At 36.7% G+C, this 24,388-nt stretch overlaps 1 protein-coding gene across 1 annotated transcript in view; it reads left to right on the forward strand.

Annotated features, from left to right (window-relative positions):
• RICTOR (RPTOR independent companion of MTOR complex 2) overlaps positions 1–24,388 on the forward strand; it is a 75,397-nt gene that overhangs the window by 32,499 nt on the left and 18,510 nt on the right. The window contains exons 7-27 of the mRNA XM_058823270.1: positions 779–905; positions 1,765–1,934; positions 2,182–2,249; positions 3,316–3,383; positions 4,576–4,658; positions 5,313–5,400; positions 6,239–6,329; positions 6,472–6,538; positions 6,648–6,728; positions 8,048–8,148; positions 9,617–9,779; positions 10,177–10,278; positions 12,648–12,694; positions 15,481–15,616; positions 16,173–16,372; positions 17,340–17,466; positions 18,655–18,819; positions 19,256–19,332; positions 19,444–19,522; positions 20,376–20,485; positions 24,011–24,098. Of these exons, the coding sequence (XP_058679253.1) occupies positions 779–905; positions 1,765–1,934; positions 2,182–2,249; positions 3,316–3,383; positions 4,576–4,658; positions 5,313–5,400; positions 6,239–6,329; positions 6,472–6,538; positions 6,648–6,728; positions 8,048–8,148; positions 9,617–9,779; positions 10,177–10,278; positions 12,648–12,694; positions 15,481–15,616; positions 16,173–16,372; positions 17,340–17,466; positions 18,655–18,819; positions 19,256–19,332; positions 19,444–19,522; positions 20,376–20,485; positions 24,011–24,098 (2,238 nt within the window). The remainder of the gene's footprint in view (positions 1–778; positions 906–1,764; positions 1,935–2,181; positions 2,250–3,315; positions 3,384–4,575; positions 4,659–5,312; positions 5,401–6,238; positions 6,330–6,471; positions 6,539–6,647; positions 6,729–8,047; positions 8,149–9,616; positions 9,780–10,176; positions 10,279–12,647; positions 12,695–15,480; positions 15,617–16,172; positions 16,373–17,339; positions 17,467–18,654; positions 18,820–19,255; positions 19,333–19,443; positions 19,523–20,375; positions 20,486–24,010; positions 24,099–24,388) is intronic.

The following is a 24,388-nucleotide window of genomic DNA, read 5'->3' on the forward strand; positions in this document are numbered from 1 at the left end:
TTTATGTCTTATTTTTATTTATTAGTAGAAAAAAAAAAGATGACATGGCTGAGTGGGCTATAAAACATTGCACTGTTCCCTTTTTAGGCAGTCACTCAAAAACCTGCTTCCTCCTTAGTAATACATTAGTTTAGTGATCTTCTTGTTCCAGCAGGATATTTTTCAGTTTTCACAAATTGAAAAAATATGAGCAGTTGCTCAGCCTTTGTAGTCAAAGCTCACTTGGGGGACAGTGAAGAGTTGATGTATTGGTTGTTCAGGAATGGTTTTCTTTAGCTTTAATACATCTTGCTCCTTAATCTGGTGTGAATTCTGAGTATCTCAAACTAACAGCTGAGGCTTTCTGTAGTGCAGAATGTCCTTAATAGTCGATGAGTTTGTAGTTGACTGTGTCACTGGATAATGTTGTCAATATTTTGGCATACTGGATGCATTGGATAATGTTGTCAAGATAATTCTGGGAAAAAAAAAATCCTATGATGAAGGTAATCCTAATTCTCACTGCAATAAACATCTTTTAAATTCTTTCGTATTAAGATAAAATATAAAAGTAAAAAGCTGAAACACAAAGCGAATGGTAAAGTAAATTGACAAACAAATTGAAATTGAAAAAATTTCAAGAGCAAAATAAATAGTTGTGAAGATTCACCAGATACAACCAAGTAATAGGCAGACTGGTCTGTCTAGCTGTATGAAGGTAATAGAATACTGGTGAATATGTAAGAGCATTTAGAGAAATGTAAAGAAACCACAAGGCTTTTTCTTTCCTGTTTGGCAGATGATCACTGTGAACGCTTCATTGTTCCCCAGTTCTATTACTAATTCTTTGATAGCAGTTGGAAATGATGGTCTTCAAGAAAGAGACAGAATGGTTCGAGCCTGTATAGCCATTATCTGTGAACTAGGTAAGATAAATTTTCTTAATTAGTGTTCAGTTTTGACATGGTTGTCATTCACAGTACTTGTTTAATAAGGAATTAGATGTTAAGTGTTCCTATCAACAGTTTCATGGAATTTAGTTATTTGTGTGATATAAACTAAAATGACTTAAAAGCTATTTATGTATCATAGGCAAAGGTTTCAGATTTTCATATTTTCCTTCAAGACTTGACAGTTTTGGTTTGCGTTAAAAACATTTCTCTACTGCAGTTGGAGTTTCTTAAAGTAATGGATTTGAAATAGGGAGATTTCCATACACAAGATGCTTACAAATTTAGAAGAGTTCAGCAAACTACAAAATATCCTCATTTTAAAAAATTTTTGAGATGGGTACTGTAGTAGTCGGGACAGTGCTTTATACTAACTCCCTAAACTTTCATTTGGCTGCTAATTTTTAAAGGTTTTCAAAATCAATCAGTGGGAAATAATTCAGTAATTTATTTACAGGATTAAAGTTTCTGTTTTAAAGAAATAAACAAAATGTTACTCTTATTTCAGTATAAATATTTTATCTATGTTGGTTCAGTGTAACGTGAAAACTCTTCATGGGAAAATCCAGAAACTGCTATATGGAAACTTGATTGGGAGTTAAGCTGGGAAATGGCCCAGTTGGAGACTGAGTGACCAATATCTTTGTGTATGATAAATGAATCCAAAATCACCATTCATTACCAGTGTCAGCTGGTTCCATAAAAAGCTCTACATGTGCCTCAGCAGTGTTCAGGATAAATAAGATACTCATACTAGAAATGATGAGTTTGTCATGTACCATGAAATGTTTTATCTTAGTTCATTGGCCAAAATTACCTGTTTTCCTTTATCTAGCTCTTCAGAATCCTGAGGTGGTGGCTCTTCGGGGTGGTTTAAGTACCATCTTGAAAAATGTGATTGACTGTCAGCTAAGCCGAATAAATGAGGCTCTGATAACTACAGTTTTGCACCTCATTAATCATCCAAAGACCCGACAGTATGTGCGAGCAGATGTAGAATTAGAGGTGAGTGCAGTTTTATTTGTTTAGTGACAGAAATTAAACACTTTATTACTCATTAAAATGTTTTACTTTTGTCTCAGATTTCCTGTGTGTTAGTGCACAGTGTCTAAAAGATAAAATGTTTTAGGATAAAAGCCTGAGACTTACAAAGCAGAAATAATACAACAGTTTGGAGTGGGACTGAGGGAAGGGCACTAGTGATTTAACTGTATTTTCATGTGAAAATAATGCGTGTCTTTCTTTTGTTTAGCGAATTTTAGCCCCTTACACAGATTTTCACTACAGGCATAATCCAGACACAGCGGAAGGACAACTCAAGTAAGTGTTAGTGCTGCTACTTTTGCCATCAGTTATGTTTGTAGCATTTTAATTGAGCTGTACTTCTTCCAAGTACCAAATTTCTAGAAGTTGAATTTTGTAGGCCAGAGTGCAGTTTTCTAAAATACTGTTAAGAATTTAAGATTTAAAAGGGTTTGTTTAGCCTAGAGAGGAGAAGGTTGAGGCACGCCCTCTGCTGAATGGAGGCCTTTTTACTACCTATGAGAATGCTTTCAAGATGATATAGGCAGGGCCCTTCATGGTGGTATAAGGTGGGAGGACAGGAAGCAACAGAGACAAATTGAAGTAAAAAAGATTTCAACTTGGTATTAGGGACAGTGGGGATGATTTTATTTATGAGCCTGGTCAAGAGTTAGAATATGCTGTCCAGAGAGGTCCTGCTGCCTTGAGTTTCTAGCACCCAGCTGGATAAAGCCTTCAGTTTTTTTGCAGGTATTCCAAGCTGAATTACAGATGCTTGTATACCTCCTAAAGCTCTGGACACTGTAAAGGCATTTACTGAGTTCTTGCAGAGGGGTTGAACTATGATGACCTTTAAAAGTGCCTTCCAACCCAAACCATTCTATGTTTCTATAATGTGACCTAGTCTGATAACAGGTGACTTTTGTGCGGTGATTTGGACTAAAGAGAGATCTCCTGAGGTGGCTTACAACTTGAATTATTCAGTTTTTTTTAAATTATGAAACAGGATTGGTGCTTAAATCTGGGTAACTGAATAAGGTCCAAATCTTTTCATCTCTGCTGTAGACTTAGTGTCAGTGGAGGTGCCGAGTGATTCATATGACCCCTTGGGGTGTTTTTATGTTATCCTTCTGTGGAAATTCCCCTGGAAGAGGAAAAGTAACAATAATCAAAATTTCTAAACCTTTTCTCTGTGTATATACATTGTGTAAATACATATGTACACATATATGCATACATAAAATACTTCTTTTACTCAGGATTTTGTCCCCTATCTCAGTTAACTACCTTTTAATAATAATACTGTAGTACTGTTTGTTTTGTAATTATTACCTGCATTGTGACATTTCTGTTTCACCGGCAGAGAGGACAGAGAAGCGCGATTCCTGGCTAGTAAAATGGGAATAGTGGCTGCATTTCGATCATGGGCAGGTAAGATTTGTTTATTTGTTTGAAATTGGATGATTGGAAGTGATTTTATTTCTATTATAAATGGCACAGGATCTGTCTCATTTGATATGTCTAATTTCTATCAATACCTTCCTACAATGGTACTTAATATGTGTTTTGATACTGTAAAATTGGAGGATGCACTGCATAGTTTTCTTAGACTCCTGAGAAGGCAGAGCTTTTCCCCTTCTCTGTAAAATGCCTTATAAATTACATTTTGATGGTCATTCTTGAAATCTAATGTGTTAAAGGATATTTAAAATAGCATTCATATCATAAGAACTTGCATTTGAGATGGTTCTGCCACTGTAAATGAAGTCTTTTTGTCTGTGTTAATAGATACTGGCAAATATTTCACCTGCGTTTGCCATAACTGAAGAGAAATTGGAAATGGACATAGCAATTTTTCATGTAGAAGATATTTCTAAATCAAAAAAGGTTTTTTTTTTTTCATTTTACTTAATCCTTTCTCTGTGATATTACAATATGTGAGATGAAGGTACTGCCTCAGGGATTGCTTTTTTTTTTCCAAGACACTGTCTTGCAGATTTCAATCAGTTAACATAAACATTCACCAAAATTTTGAGTGGAATTTTTCCAGGCTATACTTAAGCTGTTTTGTGACACTATATGTGTTATTTTTTAAATTCTGACAATTATCGCTAAGCTTAATTTTAATATCTAGATATCTTTCAAATGTTCTCACATGCTTGAAGAGAAGGCATGTGATGACTTTGAAACTTTTCAGAAAACAGTTTCTGATAGGTGTGTTACTGCATCTTCCTGGACTCAGGCACTTAGTTGTTAGAATTTCCCTGAGACTAAAGGAAAAGGAATTAATTTGTTAGGTTAAGATACAGCTTTTGAATGAAATACCTTACAGTTCTCCTCAGATGATGAAAACCTTCAGGCTGAAGAGCTACTCATTAGAGACACTTTCATCTTTTTCTCATTTCTTCCATGCATATGTTGTTTTCACAGGTAACTTTTCAGTACTGTTCACAATAGGAAGGACAAAAGTAGCACAATTTTTTAATGAGGAAATAAAGTTTTGTGATTAGTAATTTTTTTTCATGTGTACTTATTTTCAAACTGGAAATCTAATTTAATAATTTGTCTATTGTCCTTTCTTTTGTTGATAAGGGAATATTGTTATACATTTAATGTTTTCTAGGTATTATCAGCCTGTGCAAACCTGGAAATTCTGGGATTCAGTCTCTCATTGGAGTACTCTGTATACCAAATATGGAAATCCGGGTAGGTGGTGAATATTTAGCACTGGTAATATGCTTACTGCAATATATTACTGAAATAATACTTAATATTTTAATTAAGTTATTCTTAACTTTTAAACAATTAAGTGGTTTAAATAAATACAGACTCCAGTTATGAAACATGAAACAAGAACTCCAATTATGTTCTTGAGTTTATTTAACCCCCAAAGTTCAAGTCTGTAATTCTGTTATAAAATTCCTATGAAATTGGGAAGCACACTATGTACATGTGACAAAATGAAGGAGAGAAAAATTCATAAATAACTTTTTACTCTGGTCACAAATCAAAGCATGTTTACAATAGCTGCAGTCACAAGTTATAAGCATAATAATCAGAGTTGAATTCCAAGTTAAAAAAATGTTTCTTCACAAATTAAACTTAATAGAGAAAAGTTGATGGTTCCAGATGTAACTATTGTAAAAATCTGCAGTCCAAGTAGCCTGAACTACTATTGCGTTCATAATGCCAATAAGGGATAATTCAAAAGTAATAAAAACCTCATTCTCTCTTCTTCAGTTTATTTCCATTTGTGAAAGAAACACTGCAACAAATGCACCAGTGTTACCACTCTAGAAATCTTAAGGGACAATTTTGTAAATCTGTAAAATTCCTGTTGTGTTATGTTTTTTTTGGTAGCGAGGTCTGCTTGAAGTTCTCTACGATATATTTCGTCTTCCTCTCCCTGTTATTGCAGAAGAATTTATTGAGGCACTTCTCAGTGTAGGTAAGTATTTAAAACAATTCACATAAGAATTCTGTGTGTTAAACTCCTATACAAATTTAAAACCTTTGCTGTCTCCTATGTACTGTAAATTGCTTTGTTTTATCGCTGAATTTATTGGGTGCTCTGAAGTCCTGTCTGAAATTCTTTATCACCTGTTAAGTGTTATAAGTTTGATGAAAGATCAGCATAGTTAGGCATTAATGCAAAGATTGTAAGGTCAGCACTACAGATAAGACTTCTTTGAACTGTTAGGAGTATTCATAATTTGTGGATGTGTTAGTGAGTACTACAGACAAGTTGTTAGTCAGTCTTTTCTGTATATTGTCTATCTGTTAGTTATCTCCATTGTCCTTAGACTGCTGCTTTTTTGAGGGCAAGTTCATGCTTTTTCGTGTCTTTGAATTTAACCAAGTTAGTATTTTACCTTTAGAATTACTCTTTTGTAAACCCAAGAGAAGTCTCTGCTTTTTTAAATTTATAAGTAAATAAATTTGTTGCAAACTTTCTACTCCTATATATGGATGTACCTTGTAACATTTTAGATGCTAATGGTATTTTCTCTTAAACTTGTTTAATATGTTTATGAATTGGAAATATCACTGTTTTTGTTGACACTTAGATATAATCTTTGTCCTAGCTTTCGAGGTACCCTTGCTTTGTTCAGGACTGTGGACTAGAGGACTTGTTAGAGATCCCCTCTGACAAAATTTTCTGTAATTTGAAACCACCTGAAATAATATTTGCGGGCAAGGGTTATTATTTACATACAGACTGCCATTGTAATAATACTGTAAAAGCCAAGTTTATAATTACCATTGTCCATATTTTCTTGTTCTAGATCCAGGCAGGTTTCAAGACTGCTGGAGGCTTTCTGATGGCTTTGTAGCTGCTGAGGCTAAAACTGTTTTACCCCATCGAGCCAGGTCAAGGTGAGAATTTAATGACTAACTTCGTCTAAGCCATTCCTCTTCTTTTGTTTTGTGGCAGTGTGGACAAAACGTTTCTTGTTTTCTTGCAGGAACAATAAGAAATGTACTTTCTAAACTGTTTCCCTACTTTTTTTCTCTTTAGGCCTGATCTCATGGATAATTACTTGGCTTTAGTGCTTTCTGCTTTTATTACCAATGGACTTCTGGAGGTAACTAATGACTTTCAGTTTTAATAGATGCTTGCTACATCTATTGCTTGCAAGAGTTCAGGCAAGATGTTATACCTTAAATGTTGTAATGTTTTTTTGCTTTCTGAAGGGTCTGGTTGAAGTGATCACAAGTAGCGATGACCATGTATCTGTCAGAGCAACTATCCTCTTGGGAGAACTTCTGCATATGGTAAATACCATTCTATGTATCTACTTTTAAATAGATACTTGCTATTATAGCATTAATTTGTATTCCAAGCTTGAAACATGTAGTTTTCATCTGAATAGTGGATTAATTTCACATTATATCTTCTGGCACTTCATGGATTAAAGCCAGTATAATTCAGTAGGAAGACTATTTGGAAAGTATGTAAACTGCTAGGGGCTCTGCTCCAAGGCTGTCCGTAGGTCTGACACTCACTTTCTTGCCATAGCAGCAATTGTATTTTTAAGCTGGAACCCTCTGAACACTCCCATCAGTAACTGTGTTTGGGAAAAGGACCATTGCTAATTTTTGCTTTTCTTATAATGATGGTCAATAGGCCTCTGACCAAGTGTGTTTAGCTTTCTGCCTCACAGGGGAAACAGATGAAAATTTATTCATACTCAGCTTGATGTGCTTTTGGTACTTTATGTTACTCATTCAGGCAACTCCATCTTGGTGGAGTGCTCATGCTGCAGGGAAACTTCAGCTTCATTCCACTTCTGTGGACCTAAGACAGCTCTTACAGTATCTTCTCTCTCTGAAACTAATCTTGTACTGAGATGATGATACTGTTTTCATAAATACTCCAGTGCTACATTTTTTATAATATTATATCCTATTTTTCTGGTTTCCTGAATACTTTTGAATGGGCATGATTGTTAACTCACACTCGAGTATGCTATAAAGCACAGGTATTTTTTGATTTTCTGAAGGATGATCTGTTAATCAGATATGGCTACTGTTTCTCAAAAACTGAAAAAAATACTTACCTGTTTATTTAGTGTTTGGAAATGTAAGTAATCTCTTTATCTGCTTGTTCTTTAGTTTCTAAAAATATTTGTAGAACTAGATGTTTATTAAAAGCGCTTAAATGTCCAGTAACTTAGAATGTTATGTTAATAAATCAGGGCGTTTTGTGCGGTAATGCTTTAGTAGAAATCATCAGCTTTAATTGTATTTCTGATTTTAGGGGTTTTTAGTACTTTTATATACATGACATAAGCTCCTGCTTTGGAAGTTTTTGTATATTGCAACTTAAACTCCAGTGGAAACAATATGTATTATAAAACTCTGATATTGTTTCAAGTTACTTGCTAGTGTAATTCAGGTTGATTTGTTAGATCACAAATTCAAAATCATGTGGGTAGTTATGCTCTGACATTAAGCAAAATGTAATTTTGTTGTCATAAATTTGTGAAAATCTTGTGAAAAGTGGTAGATTCTTGAAATGTTGATCCTAAAAAGATGGATGAAATCGTTCTAATAAGTTATTTTAACTGGTCTTTTGTTGGATTTTTTTACAGGCAAACACAATTCTTCCTCATTCTCATAGCCATCACTTGCACTGCTTACCAACACTGATGAATATGGCAGCATCCTTTGACATCATGAAAGAGAAAAGACAGTAAGAATTATATGCTACATTTGAAAGCATAAAGTTCTGTCACAAAATGCTATCTTCTCTGAAACTTCCTAATGGAAGAAGTCAAATAATTATAAATTCACACGTCTTTAATATGTATTTCTTCAAATTTGTGTTCTTAGTTGGTTTTCTTTGTAGAAGATAAAATTAGTGTGTTGAGGTTTCTTTCACTTGTAAAAATGGATTTGTTAAGGATTCTTGCCATTTCTGATTTCTCTTGTCAGATCAGTATTCTGATACATAATATAATGTTCTGTCTTTCATTGTGTTGTCAGTGATAAATTACAGGATTTTTCTAAACTGCTAGTGTGAAATGATAAATAGTGCTTGTAGCGTACTTCCTAAAAGTGTAGTGCTCTTCTGGTTTTAGTTTTGAAGGTTTCTTATATGTCAGTGGAAAACTTTGCTATGCAATGACAGCATTAGTTTTTCAAAAAAGGCATATCTGGAATTTCAGGAGAGGATATTTCACATGGCCAAAGTGGTGGGGTGAAAAAAAGGACAAAGGGCAGAAGACAGATGCTTATACATTACCTGAATTGTTGTCCTTGTTGGTATTTCTGGACACACCTGATAGAGTAGTAAGAATTCCCATTTCTGTTGAAAGAAAGTAGTTTTTTAGAAGTAGTATTTTTTGTTTGAGGATTTTGTCATGGGTCAGCACTCTACACTTTTATAGTCTGAAAAATTGTAATCTTTGTGTTACAGACTAAATTTAAATAAGTGACCAAATCCAAAGGTATTTGTTTGAAAATAAAATAAAAGCACTTTCCTACACTATGGCAATTTTTGTTTATGGGGAAGAAAGATTGGCTTGACTCCTCTTTTTAAGACTTCCTTATTTTGAATTGCTTAGTAGGTGGGGTTTTTTCTGCTACCATTCTTTTGTAATTAACTGGTTTTACCCTTGTCAGCTGTCATTCAAGTTACTCCCTTTTCCCAGAAAGCAGAAACATGCTGTTCCTGAACTGTTTAGATATAAGAGCAGGGAGTGTACTCTTGATAGTCCTGCCACCCTTGCAGAGAGGCGGGATTGGGATGAGAGTGGATGAGAGACACTTTGTTACTCTAAGTTGAAGCAAGTGCTCTGAACTACTAACTTCGCTGCAGAATGTTGGTCTACTGTGATATCTCACAATGGAAATCAACTTTAAACATTTCAGTATCCTCTCTGAGGTGTAACAGACACCAATAATTGCAGAGCAGAAGAAAAGTTATCAGTAAGGATAATACTTCAGTGCTAGAAACTCCAAAAGATATTTTTCTGTATAATTTTGATACGAAACTTGACTCTTGTGGTTGTATAAAAATGTGTCCCAAGAAAATAATTTTCTTTGTCTTAGAATTGTTGGTCGGCTCTTTCTTGAACTGTTTACTCAGAAGGTGGTGGTCCTCTTTAGTCTGATAACAATTGCCAAATACTAATTATGGTATTTCTTTTTTCTAACAGGCGGGCTAGTGCAGCACTCAACTGCTTAAAACGTTTTCATGAGATGAAGAAAAGAGGCCCTAAACCTTACAGCCTCCACTTAGATCATATTATTCAGAAAGCCATCTCAACACACCAGAAAAGGGATCAGTACCGTGTGCAGAAAGACATCTTTATTTTAAAGGTATTACGATAATTCATTTTTCAAACCTGAATTTGACCCTCTGTTGTGGAGACTTGTGTCTCCTACCCCTCAAGCTTTACTCAGTGTAATTCAGAATAATTTGTGTGATTCTATGTAGTATTTTTTTTATCTCATTTGTCTTGCGGACATTTGTGGATACTAAATTGCATTTCTGTAAATTAAGGAATGAAATTCCAGTAACTTTTAATGGTTTAATGGTGCAACCAGTTGTGATCCTTAATGCAGTACTTTTAGATCCTTAATGCAGTACTATAACCATAAAATTTACTGTGAAACACAGCACTTTAATGATTTTTGCATGAGCAGTAGGTAGTTCATGTGGCAAGACTGAAAAAGATGATGCAGGGAAACCTGCCATTTCATGTCTGTATTCCAGGATACTGAAGAAGCACTCATCATGAATCTTCGAGACAGCCAAGTTCTCAATCACAAAGAGAACCTCGACTGGAATTGGAATTTAATAGGGACCATACTGAAGGTGAGCTTACAAAGGCCATGATAATATGTTGGAGAAAAAGTCTTTTTTACTTCTGAGCTTTGGCTTTCTAATATTCATTCCAGAATACATCTAATAATTTGTTTCATTTCAGGAAATTAGAATCTCCTGGGTTTAGTCAGTGCTGCTGTAGTCTCTTTATATACAACCCTTAAATTACATTAAAAAATGATGATAGTTAAATTCACAGTTTCCTAAGAAGCATGTATTAAATGTTTTATGTCTTTATTTGTATAGAAATCAACGTTATAGAATTAGGTATATTTTCTTTAAAGCTGCTAATACTTCAGACTACAGAGGGGTACAGCTATGTTTAGATTCATAGCAGATTTTTTTAAATTAATGTGAGCTGAAGGTTTTATTAAGAGGTGGGTTCTAGATCAGATTTCAGATGCTTAGACTGAACCATGTATGAAAACTTCATTAAATGTTTTGAACTAATGCAAATACTTCTATAGCATTGATTTCATTACAGAATTAATTTCTTTTTACAATATAAAGGAAATAACTGATGGGGTGATGGGCATTGTTTTAAATATATTTATATATCTTAAATATATTTAATGCACAGATTTTAAGATACTACCTCTTTTTGTAAGCGGAAAATATACTTTGCTTGACTAAGAAAACTTTCTAAATACTTAATATTTCAAACCAAAATTATTCCAAAATGTCTGTGCATCAAAGCCATCCTTGAGCTGAATAGCATTCTCTTACTGTCTTCTTTGCTGTGTTGTAACAAAGATGGTGAAAGTACAAAAATGGCTTAATGGTGACAGTCATAATCAAGACTATGTTGTTTTTTTGAGAAAAAGAAAAGAAACTAAATATTTCTGTGCCTTTTTTTCAGGGACCGATAAAGTTGAAAGAGCAAGAATCTGTCTGGTATAAAGACCTGAATATGTATATGACAGTAGCTTTGCTCCACCAGATTTCACTGTTTAAAGACTTTTTTACTGCCATTATACCATTTACTGGGTTACTATATAATTATTATTAGTCATAGATACTTTTATCTTTGATTCCCTATTAAAGATATTCCCAGAAAACTGTTTTTTCAGAATCTCACTGTTAGTATGTGTAGTATTTTAACAGTGGAAGCTTTATGTAGTTGACCTCTGTGTTTTGGGTTTTTTTTAAACTGAAATCTATGTCAATCAGCGAGTTTCCTTGCCATCTCAGACCTCCCCAGGAATGTATTTTCTAGTGTCATGTGAAAAAGTTCCTAATGTCTGAAAACTGGGGACTCCTTTCTGAATGAGAAGTGTGTGTGTTTTCTGGCTTACTTCTAACCATTTCTGTTCCTGTGTAACACCAGCATAAACTGAGATGATGTTACCAGAGCGGTTGTCTTTAGTCCCCTAATGAGCAGGATCCAGATTCCAGTGTCTGAAATTTGTTACCTCATTTGGCTGCTCACCTCCCCCTTGTCTGTTGCAGCCTTGTGTCTGTGGAGCATCAGCTCTCTAACCACCTCATTGTGTGCAGTTCAGGTGGTGCCTTACTGCCTTTTTCACTTGCTCAGCTTGCTGTCTAAGCTGCTAAAAGAGCAGCAAAAGTGTCAGCCTCATCTGTATCTGGCGCTGTTACTTGGTGTAATCAATTTTACTAATCATTAACTAGTGCTGTGTGTGTCTTAATACTGGAATACCAACTGGAAATGTAGAACAGTGTCGCATAGATAGGAAAGAAGAATGTTTGATTCACTTTTTTGCTGTTCCTGACAAGAAGATACTGACTAGTAGCAGCAGAAAGAAATCCAGAAACCATACAGACAACAGATGGTTGTAAAAACAGAGGAAAATGTAATGGGAAGAATAGATCCTAAAGAGAATATTATTTCTCATGTGGTCCTTCTTAGTGTATCTTAGAAAGTATCAACAAGGGTGTTTAAATTCCATTTTAATAAGCAGCATTTTTAAGTGATCTGTAACAGAATAATGATTACTTTTAAGCCAATCTGATGAATATTCAAAACAGCAGCTAAAAATTATTTCCCTGTTATGCATATAAAATTTTTTGTTATTTGCAGAAAAGAAACTAAGCAAAATTGTTTATTTTTCATCAGCTTCTCATACTTTTTTTGTTTTCATTAGAACTGTGGTCTTGTACGTATAGTATGTGGCCAATATTCCCTGTCCTTCTTGAGAGAAAAATTGAACAATTCTTGAAGCAGGCAGCGTGGGCTTTTCAATAAAATCATGTCTTTTTTTTTAAGATATAACATTAGGTGCAAGAAAACTTTTCTGATTATTAAGTAAATACAACTGATAGAAATAAGTGAATTTTAGTGACTAATCAAGGACTGATGTACAAGTTTCATATAATGCTATATTTGCTGTTTTTTCTAGTGGCCAAATATAAATCTAAGGAACTACAAAGATGAACAGCTGCATAGGTATGTAAAAATTATGTAGACTTCCTTTGAAGAAAGAAATTTGGAAAACCGGCCTTTAGTACTGCAGTAAAATATTCCCTAGATGTATCATGTTTCTAAACCTAATCTATAGATAAGAAGTTAAGGTGTAAATTTGGATAATTAAGTTGCAATATTTGCTTTAAATAAACAGGTGTTTAAGCTTCTTTTCTATGTACAGGTGCTTTATATGTTTAGTCCCATAGGAATCATACCACTTGTGCAAATACTATATTTAACTTTAAACCTTAGAAATGTTACTGCTTGATATATCAGTCAGAAGTGTTTTATGTCAGAGCTTGGAAAAATTTTACGGAGTTAAATCCATAGTTGTACGGGTTTTTAGCTACAGCTTTCATCAATATCCAAGAGGAAATTATTTCTAGTTGCTGTTAATAGCAGGAGAAGCCTGTGTGATTTGGAAAAAAAAAAAAAAGACCGAACAAACAAAAAGCCTCCAGTACAGCTCTGGTTCCTTTCATGTCTGTTGTCAGTAAGACATGTTTATTACTTCTGTGCCTGTGTGGTCATAGTGTTACTAATTAGTTCTTGGATGTGCCTTTTAGCATATGTTTCAGAAATAGATTACATTATTTTGAAGAATAGGTCAGTACTTGTGGGCATGAAAAGCTACTTCCTGAACTGGGGGAAAACCCAAAAGATGGAATATATGCTGAAAGGCTCTGCTTTAAGTTTTTACCAAAAAGTAATTGGGGTACTTTTATTATATATTTACAGCATAAACAGTAGCCCCATTGTTATCATAACCATGATTTAATTTTACATTTGCATTTTTTCTGGGTTTTCCTGAAATGTTAGTTGCCAGTCTGTACTTCAGGGTAAAGGATTATTTTCCAAATATGGTAGTTTATAACATTGGTTCTCTAAAGCAGTGTTTGCAGTTCTGACTATGACACCAGCACACACTCCTCAACCTCCCTATGTGGGACAGTGTTCCTGTTCCATGGTTTTGTGCTGCAGAATTGCTCAAGCATGGTTCAATGCCTCAGTGATTTAACTCCAAATAAATTAGGAAAATCTAGAATTGAATTGGTGTAAAGCTTCTATAGTTCATTGATCATTTCTGCAGAATTAGGAGCTTAATGGCTTTAAAATGCTGTTTATCCTGTTTAATTATAAGTAACTAAGCCCCAAATCTCTTTTGTTTCACTGCTGATGATAAAAAACAATCTGCCGCTTTGTTTTCCAAGTGTAAATTACATTTATTTCTCCTTCTATAAATTGATGTTTTTTTAATGTTAGTGTTGTTGTGATGATCTTACAGTTGTAAAAATGAAATTCCAGTAATTTTTTTAAAGATTCCTTCAATTCAGAGAGATACATTTCATGCTGTGTATGTATACATACAGGATCACAGAGTCATGAAAAAGACCTCAAAGATCATTGAGTCCAACTGCTAAAGTCACTGCTGAAGTTTCTAGGTGCCATGTCTATGTGTCCTTTAAATCCATCTGGAAATGGTGACCCCAACAATTCCCTGGGCAGTTAAAATGCCTGACCTCTCATTTAGTCCAGAAATTTTTCCTAATATCCAATCAAAACTTCTTTGGGGCAACCAAAGGCCTTTTTCTCTCTTTCTGTCACTTGTCACCTAGGAGGAGAGACCACGTCTGCCTGGGTACAGCCTCCTGTCATGGAGTTGTAAAGAGCACCAAGGTCTCCCCTGAGCCTCCTTTTCTCCAGGCTAAACAGCCCCAGCTCCCTCAGCTGCTCCTCACAGGACTTGTGCTCCAGACCCTGCCCCAGTTCTTTTGTCCTTCTCTGGACTTGTTCCAGCACCTCAATGTCCTTGCAGTAGTGAGGGGCCCAGGGGCACCAAAACTGAATGCATCCATGTTGATGAGCACACATACACGCTTAAATATACACATAGATACATATGTGTATAAATTTGTGTGTCAATATATATTTATTGCTAGTAACCCAGGATAAAATACATTTTTTTTTCACAAAACTTAATTAAAATGCTGATTTCCTTTGTAATTGGTCCTGTGTTTGGAGTTAGGCATAGTGGATTACTCTGGCTTTTTCAAATATGAAACAGTTCTGTAAGTAAGTTTTTTAATATCTGACATGTCTGCCTTCTGATGGAACATTTTGTGTTATTTTAAAGCACAAATTTATATTTTGAAGAGTTTGTGAGAGGAGGATCTTTGCTGGAGACTTATTCCTGTGATGCCAAACTCAAGCTACATTGCTTACTGTATTTTTAAAAGCCTGAGAGTGTGTTAGCACTGTGTTATGCTTCAGAAATGGTTAAGTCAGGTGTCTGGAAATAGTGTTGCTAAATAAATGAGGTTTTTTCCTCTCAGAACATGAAAATGTGTTTTACAGATTCAGTAGCAGTAACTATAATAGCTGAAGAAAGCTCAGGTCACAAGTTTCTTTTTTAAGCTGTTTGTTAGTCTAGCTAATACCATCTTTGAAACGTGACACAGGATAAATTACAGCAGAATAAATTATGAGAATGAGAAGGAAGATACAGCTTCTGAGAGCATATAGATTTTAAGTTCCTTTGCTTATAGTAGGCCATGGTATAGAAAACCCCTTGTAATGCACAGTAGGGCAGCATCTCTGAAATTGTGTCTGGTTAGAGTCACTACTGTTACCTGCTACTCTTTTGATAAATTTTTAAGACTTATTGCCAAGAAACCAAGTACAACCTGTTTTTTCTAGCATCATTTTGTATTGTGAGACTATCTCCTTGTCATACTGAAAAATAGCCAATTCTATTTTACTTTCTATAGGTTTGTAAGGAGATTGCTGTATTTTTACAAGCCTAGCAGTAAACTCTATGCTAACCTGGATCTGGACTATGCCAAGGCGAAGCAGCTCACTGTTGTGGGTTGTCAATTTACTGAATTTCTTCTTGAATCAGAGGAGGTAAGATTTTTTCAGCTATAAGACTAGAAGTAGAATGAGTAGTCTTGTTGCATGCCACCTGCAACCTTAGTTTTTGGTAAAGACATCTGAAATTTTGGGTGTTAAATCTAAAATCATCAGTGTAATTAAGAAATACAGTGTGAAATATTGAGAAAGATGACCATGTTTATGTATAAGTTTTATTAAATACAGCTTTGTTAAATACAACTTAGAGTTTGAAGGATTTTTTTTATTATTCATGGTGTGTATAACCTTCCTTTTTGAACTCCTCCTTTTGTGCTAAAAACTTTTATGCCTCGGGTCAGAGGAAAATGTCACTGAATAATACTTTGCCCTTTTCCGGGAAAGAGAGAATTAATCCTAAGATATCGCTATGCTTAGCTCCTTTTATTTGGCTTGAAACTTATTCTTTAGTCTGAATTGTTTTCCAGCCTGCATTTCTGTTTTTGTGTCTGTATTGTGTTTGTACATTTTAAGAAATTTAAAGTAGTGAGTTTCAGTAAAGAAGAAACACATTTCTATTACTAACAGATGCTATTCCTCTTTATTTTGCTAGGATGGACAAAGTTACCTGGAGGAGTTGGTTAAAGATATTGTACTTTGGCTCAACTCTTCATCAGGCATGAAGCCTGAACGTAGTCTTCAGAATAACGGGTTACTAAATACCCTTAGCCAGCACTACTTCCTGTTTTTTGGTACTTTATCTTGTCACCCTCATGGAGTGAAAATGCTTGAAAAATGTAATGTTTTTCAGTGGTGAGTACTTTTATTTGGTTTGAGTTGTACTTGCTGTGTATTAGCTATGCAAATTCTAAACTGTGTGAGGGTTACCATCTGGAAAGCTGAAAGTTAAGGTTATTTTGGTTAAGTTACAAATAGAGGTCCCCATTTTTTTCTGAAGTCTTCTAATCTGTCATTACTAAGCAGACAGAGGTGATAATTTACTTTTTCCTGTCCACACCTTTGTGACAGAGATGAGTATGAGGAAGGATTATAGGGTACTGAAAGACACAGTGTGGGGAAATAGAAAAATTAACAAAACTAAAACCACACAAACTGTGATAAAATGGAAGGTACCATACTGTTTGTGAAATGCTGATATATGTTGCACTTAAAACTTCACTCCTGCATATTTGAGTGCAGTTTTGCAGCTCAAAATTTTGTTGAGGTACAGACAAACTTAGGTTCCTTAAATTGGCTGGTGACTAGTACTAGTTTATCAGCATATAATAAACTTGAAGTTAAAATGCAAGTGTTTTAATGTACTCCTTTTTATCTTTTTTTGTTGATTTTGTTGATTTTTAGAAAGCAAGCTTTTCACTGGCTTTAGAAAACATAATATACAATAAAATCTAGACGATTAATAAGACTAGCTTAATGGCAAGCTTTATATACAATGTTTTAAAATGAAGAATTATTCACAGAGCTTCCTGAGCATTTGTTTTTATACTGATAATCACTAATTATGCTGACAAAATTTTTACAGGGCAATTTTTAAAGATGTTGGTTTGAGGTTTTCCCCTTGCAATTCAGTGCATTATTTCATCCCTATTTGACTTCATAGTTATAACAATTTACCCAGTTTCATACAAGAACATACTTTGTATATCACATTTATAGTAATAAAAGTATAATTCAAAGTACTTAAGTTCAAATTATTGACGGTTCAAGTGGGTTCAAATACTAATTTTATTTTCTTACTCCTCCCCTTGCATGCCTCCAGTCTTCTTAATCTTTGTTCTTTGAAGAACCAAGATCACTTGTTAAAACTGACTGTTTCTAGTCTGGATTATAGCAGAGATGGATTGGCAAGAGTCATCCTTTCTAAAATCCTGACAGCAGCTACTGATGTAAGTTCAGCTCAACTTATAGTCCTTTGTTACTGCCCTCTACACATTTATTTTATTATTCAAGGTGTATGACTTTATTTTTAAGCTGTTATATATGAAAAGGTTTCTTAATTTTATATTCCGAGAAATGAACATCCTACAAATGTAGCTTTTAAATGTCTTGTGAACATCGTACCCTGCATTGTATTTTTGCTCAAGAAATTAAGTCCTTAAAATAGAACCTTCTGTCACATCAGCTGGGGTCCAAAGTCTTGATATGTATAACTAAGTGCAATGTGGTTGTTTGGGTCAGTGGCATCTTAAATAAATTGTGAAGACATTGATATCACAATCAGAAATCTGTATTTCTAGCAGTACTAAGCAGGTTAGCCTTCTAGTAGACACTGTTCTGATAATGATTGAGGTTACTCTGTATTGGAACGAAGTAGATGCTATAGCTGCTGGAATAAGAGTTTGGTTCAAAAATAGGCATTGGGATGTGTTCTTCTGAATCAAAGAAGGTGGATAAGGATAAAAAAATATAATTACATGGATTTGGGAGAGGAAACTCTTGACTTTCAAGGTAACGTTGTTAGACAAGCAATCGCTGATGTCAGGGAGATAGATGGCAAGAATTTGAAATGCAACTAGGAAAGAATGCTCATTACTTCAAATGAAGTTGTTTCTGTTGTCTGAATGGACAGAATATTTTCCTGAATAGATAAAAGAGAGGAGAATGTAGGTACTAGCTTTAAATGCCTCACTGTATTTTGGAAGAGGAGGACATACATTGAGAATATTTCTCTGACACTGTCAAAGATGTGATGATTCTTATGGATAAAGAGTGGAATCTGAAAGTAATGAAGATACTTGAGGTTGAAGGAATGACTCATTGAAAGACAAAGCTCCCTGCTACTATATTTTTTTACTTGCTTCTAAGTTCTCTTCAAAAGACATAATAATACAATAATAAAATATGTAGGATTGGACATTTATTATGACCAATTTACTTGTGATCTTAGATTCAGTTTTCCCATTTGCTGAAATATAAATAGCTCTCTAAAAAACTGTAATTTTAATAGATAAGGTGTGCATCACAGTTGCTTGCTGCAAAATGCCATAATTGAAAAGTATTTTTAGAAGTTATAGATCATGAACTGTGTTAGTTATTTTTCTTCCATTCAAGAAAACATTTTCCTTACTTTACAGAGCTGCAGGTTGTACGCCACAAAACACTTAAGAGTGTTGCTGAGAGCTAATGTAGAGTTCTTCAGCAACTGGGGGATTGAGTTACTGGTGACCCAGTTACATGATAAAAATAAAACTATTTCTTCTGAGGCACTTGATATTCTAGATGAGGCGTGTGAAGACAAGGTGAGCATCCCTTTTCTTTTTAACCTCTTTTTGGTATGCTGCTCTTAAGCTCTTCCCCACCCCCTTCCTAGTAGCAAAGTACAAATAGGCAAGAAGGTACTGATGGTTTCCTTTTTGAATTGTCATTGATGGACTTAAAATAGTTTATAAGACCCCTTGGATGAAACTACTGCAATATTACTTACAAGAAGGCATAGACTTCTGGATTATGCCTGTATTTAAATATGAATTGCAACTTTATTCATTATGCTTCTTGTGAAGTAATTTATATTTAATGACAGAAGATATCTAAAATTGATCATACTAGGATTAAGTTAGCATTTGACACTTGTGAAAAACTTGCTGTTTCATTGCAGGCAGAGTGTTGTAATTATTGCTGGTCATTTTCAGAATGATAATAGTGCTCAAATACTCTTTGTGTTCTTAATTATTTTAGGCCAATCTTCATGCCCTTATCCAAATGAAACCAGCCCTTTCTCATCTTGGAGACAAGGGTTTGCTTCTACTCCTAAGGTAAATGTTGAATGTGCTGTTCAACCTCACATTGTGAAAACAAATTCAGATTCTGGGAGGGAGTTGTTTAAATTACAATTTTAACTGATTTTTTTTTTTTTTTTTTTTTAGATTTCTGTCCATCCCAAAGGGGTTTTCTTATCTAAATGAAAGAGGTTACGTAACAAAACAGATGGAAAAGTGGCAAAAGGTAATGATAAGAGGAAAATGTTTGCTGGATATTAGGAGGAATGGTGTAAATATGCAGATTTAGAACAGAGATTCTTAAAACTTGTTGCATTTGAATGTACTTGTAAAGCTTGTGCAAATACATTCATTGCATCAGTGATAGAGCGTTTTTGCTGGTAAAGGTTGACAGAGACTTAGATTTCCATAGCTTCTCTATACATATGTGATTTTGATTTACCAAGACCTTTATAAAATTTTGATATTTCAGCAAATTTTTCAGGAGTGTAGTGACCTTCTAAAATAGGTTGTTGTGGAAGGTCATTATCTAGAGAAGTATGCAAAGTAATGCTGCTTTTCAATATACCTGTTACCTCTGGAAATTAAAGTTAAACCTAGAGGTCACGAAGACAGAATTGGCTGATGCTGTTAGGAAGTGAAGAGGAACACAAGACCATTAAGAAAAATTCATTATTGTCATAACTTGAATTCAACTCTTCATATGTTATTTTGCTTTTGTAATTGATTATAAGACATTGGTCTCATTCCTGTTGGCAACTTTTTTAGTGGCTTAAGTGTCTCTTATCAAGGAGTACTGAAATGCATGATGATCTATTGAAATTGAGTATGTCAGATATGAAGTATTTCTTTCTTCCTTTTTTTAACAAATTCCCTAAAGTAATTATGAAATCAATTGTTGACTTGCAAACTCCTATGTGTGAAGTGCATTCATTTTCTTGAGCCCCACCTTCAGATCATGAAAAATTCAGTCTTTGTTAAGGAACCTTCCTCAATTATTTCTTCCTTATAAAGTCTCATGCTATAACACCATAAACCACTAAAGTGTACTGTGTCAACCCTCATCTGTTTTCTTACAGGAATATAACCTAAAATATGTTGAATTGATTGAAGAACAACTTAATGAAGCACTTACAACATACCGCAAACCTGTTGATGGGGATAACTATGTTCGTCGGAGCAACCAAAGGTAAATTTGGGAAAATGCATTCTGGGGCACAAGCTGGGGAGACTGATCAGGAGAGCTGTAAACTGAAATGTATGAGGGAAAGGGCTACCAACAGGATTTCAGTTTATTATGCTCCTGGAGCAGTGCATCAGCACAGTGTAAGGAACACACAGGATGAACTGGATGCATTGCTTAGCTCCTAGAGTTTTAATATAATTTATTTCAGAGCTTCTATATAATTAGTTTAAGAGCTTTTACAATTCATTTTATTAAGACTTGGTGGATTGAGTGCCATGGCTGGAGTGCTGGAATGGAGGGCTACAGGCTTTTCAGCAGGGATGGGCAAATAAATAATAAGGAAGAGGTTTGATTATACAGCCCTTACAGTTAGTGGTGATGTGGTCGAGAACCTCTGGGTGAGGATTAAGGGGATGGAAAACAAAGGAAGTGATGTAGTGAGTGTCTGCTACTGATTGCTCAGCCAGGATGTTAGTACTGATAAGTCATTCTATAGACAAGTAGGAGAAACTTCTGGATTGGTAGCTCTCGTTCTTATCGACTTCCTGTGGAAGATTTCAACTTCAAGGCATCAACTGCAGATGATGTAATGCAATGACAAGCAGCCTTGGAAATTCTCAGTGGAGAAAGTCTGTTGGAGAGATACTCAGTGAGCCAACTAGGAAAGATGCCCTCCTCAACTTGCTGTTTGTGAATGTAGGGCTTGTGGGAGATGTGATGGAGGGGAGGTTCTCTAGGCCACAGTGATCATGGCATGGTTAAGTTTAAAATTTTTAATGTAATGAGAAAAAGCACAGCAGAGTTGCTACTCAGGGCTTCAGCGGAGCTAACTTGGGGAGCTGCTTTAGTAGAGTACATTTTTGAGGCCCAAGAGTCCAGAAATGCTGGTCCATCTTTAGGAGCTGTCTTTTAGAAGCACAGGAGTAGGCAATCCCATGTGTTGTAAGTCAAGCAAGCAGGGCAGAAGACCACCTTGGCTGAACGGGGAGCTCTTCATGGAGCTCTAGAGGAAAAGGAAATAATCTCAGGAAGATCACCCTTCACAGGAAGGACTACAAAACTGTGATTCACATAAGCAGAAAGAAGGCACAAAAGGCCAAAGCTCATTCAGGACTGAAGCTGAGTAGTGTTGTGTGACACAACAGGAAAGAGGAGGTCTGAACAAAACACTGCGTCAGTTCTTGCTGAAGATGGTCACCTGACTTACAGGGATGAAGAAAAAACAGAGATGAATTAAAACTTTGTGGTGTTTTTTTGTCTGAGTCTTCGGCAATATTGATGGACCTTGGGCTGCCTGGTTCTCTGAACAAGAGGTCCACAAATGTGGAAACTATGGCTTTCCATATGTGGACACTAACTTTGTAAGGGACCATCTGTGTCAGCTGAATGTTCACCAGGTCATGGGGCCTAGTTCCCACCAGGCTGAGGGACTAGCCTCATCAGTACTAGCCCACCAGTACTAAAGGAGCTAGCAGATCAGGATCCATCTGTCAGGACCCATCTCTTATCATCTGCCAAAAGTCTTGTGAGTGTAAGGAAGGTCCCTGCCAACTGGAATCTGGCCAGTTTATTCCAGTTTGCAAGAAGCACATAAGAGAAGATTGAGAGAGTTAGAGACCTATTAATCTAACTTTAGTTTGTGGGAAAATTATGTAAAAGATTATACTGGGTATTGTTGAAAGGCATTTGAAAAACAATGCAGTCATCACAAACAGTTAGCATGGGTTCACAAAGGGAAAGTTTTCTTTAACTAAGTTGTTAGCCTTCTGTGGTAAGGTCACCCAGTAGGGTGAAGGGAAGGTGGTGGATGTTATTTTCCTGGATCTTGGCAAGAATTTTGATGCTGTCCTCCTCAATGTCCTTCTGGACAAGCTGTCATGCTGTGGGATGAGCAGGTTCATGGAGTGGTGGGTGAAGAACTGGCTGAGGGACTGAGCCCAAAGGGTTGTAGTGAGTGGGGCAACATCTGGTTGGTGACTGGTCACACCAGTGATGTTCCTCAGCGCTCCATTCCAGGGCCAGTTCTGTATTTGAGTGCACCAGTGGCAATTTGCTGATGCTCCAGACTGGGAGGTGCTGTGGATTCTCTTGAGGGACAAGGGGCTTGTGCAGAAGGATCTAGATAGATTGGAGCACTGAGCAATCTTAAATGAGGTGAAATTTGTCAAGTGCAAATGGTGGATTGTGCACCTGAGAAGGAGTGACACCAGGCATAGGGGTAAAGTGGGAGTGGGGTGGCTCAGGGTGGCTCAGCAGTGCCCGGGCAGCCCCGAGGACAAAGCCCATCCCAGGGCACCCAGCAGGGCACAGCCAGAGCCCATCCCAGAGCTCCCAGCAGGGCACAGCCAGAGCCCATCCCAGAGCTCCCAGCAGGGCACAGCCAGAGCCCATCCCAGAGCTCCCAGCAGGGCACAGCCAGAGCCCATCCCAGAGCTCCCAGCAGGGCACAGCCAGAGCCCATCCCAGGGCACCCAGCAGGGCACAGCCAGAGCCCATCCCAGAGCTCCCAGCAGGGCACAGCCAGAGCCCATCCCAGAGCTCCCAGCAGGGCACAGCCAGAGCCCATCCCAGAGCTCCCAGCAGGGCACAGCCAGAGCCCATCCCAGAGCTCCCAGCAGGGCACAGCCAGAGCCCATCCCAGAGCTCCCAGCAGGGCACAGCCAGAGCCCATCCCAGGGCACCCAGCAGGGCACAGCCAGAGCCCATCCCAGAGCTCCCAGCAGGGCACAGCCAGAGCCCATCCCAGAGCTCCCAGCAGGGCACAGCCAGAGCCCATCCCAGAGCTCCCAGCAGGGCACAGCCAGAGCCCATCCCAGAGCTCCCAGCAGGGCACAGCCAGAGCCCATCCCAGAGCTCCCAGCAGGGCACAGCCAGAGCCCAGGGAGGGGATGGGCCTCACCTGGGTCCTGCTGGGCCCTGCAGGTGGAGAAGGATGGGAAGGTTCTTCCGTGCATCCTGAGGAGGGAATCAGAGCTGGAACCTCCTGTGAGGAGCAGCTGAAGTCTTTGGGCTTGTCCACTTTGGAGAAAAGGAGGTTGAGGTGTGCCCTCACTGCTCTCTGTAGCTTCCTGAGGAGGGGAAGGGCACGGGGAGGTGCTGAGCTCTTCTCCCTGGCATCCAGGGGCAGGATGCATGGGAATGGCTCAGAGCTGAAGCAGGAGAGGTTCAGACTGGATACCAAGAAGCATTTCCTTACCACAAGGCTTGTGGGTGGTCACATAGGAGAACAGGCGTCCTGGAGAGATGGTTGGTGCCCCAAGTCTGTCAGTGTTCAAGAAGCATTTGGATGGCGTCCTTAATAAAAGGCTTTAACTTCCAGTCATCCCTGAAGTGGTTTGGCAGTTGGATTAGATGATTGTTGTACATCCTTTCCAGTTGAAACAGTTTATTACTTTCTAAATTCTTCAGAAGAATTCTCCATTTGAAAAAAATCAAGGGTAGCCATTGTATTACATTGCAGTGTAATTTATTTAAAAAAAAAAATATTTGAAGTGCTGGGAAACCTATGTATGTTTCTCTTTCTGCCAGATTACAGCGACCACATGTCTACCTGCCAGTTCACCTTTATGGCCAACTGGTGCACCATAAAACAGGCTGCCATTTATTGGAGTCTCAGGTGAGGATAATAATAATTTATAACTTGAAATATTTTAAAGATCATTATAAACCTTTTGAAAAAAGGTTTTAAAAGAGATGGCATTTAAATAGGCATTGTAGAAGAAGTTGATTTTGAGTCTTAAATTGTGAAGGCAGTCTTTGCCATCTAATCTCATGCAAAATGCCTTCCTGACACTGAAGTATCACCAAAATACCTTGCAACATTTTTCTTAAAATGACTAGCAAAATCTTAGCATGGAGAGCCAATTCATAAAAAGAAAAAATTTTTAGTCTCTGTGGATTGTATAT

The sequence above is a fragment of the Ammospiza caudacuta genome, chromosome Z (assembly GCF_027887145.1).
Source record: "Ammospiza caudacuta isolate bAmmCau1 chromosome Z, bAmmCau1.pri, whole genome shotgun sequence".
Classification (NCBI taxonomy): Eukaryota; Metazoa; Chordata; class Aves; order Passeriformes; family Passerellidae; genus Ammospiza; species Ammospiza caudacuta.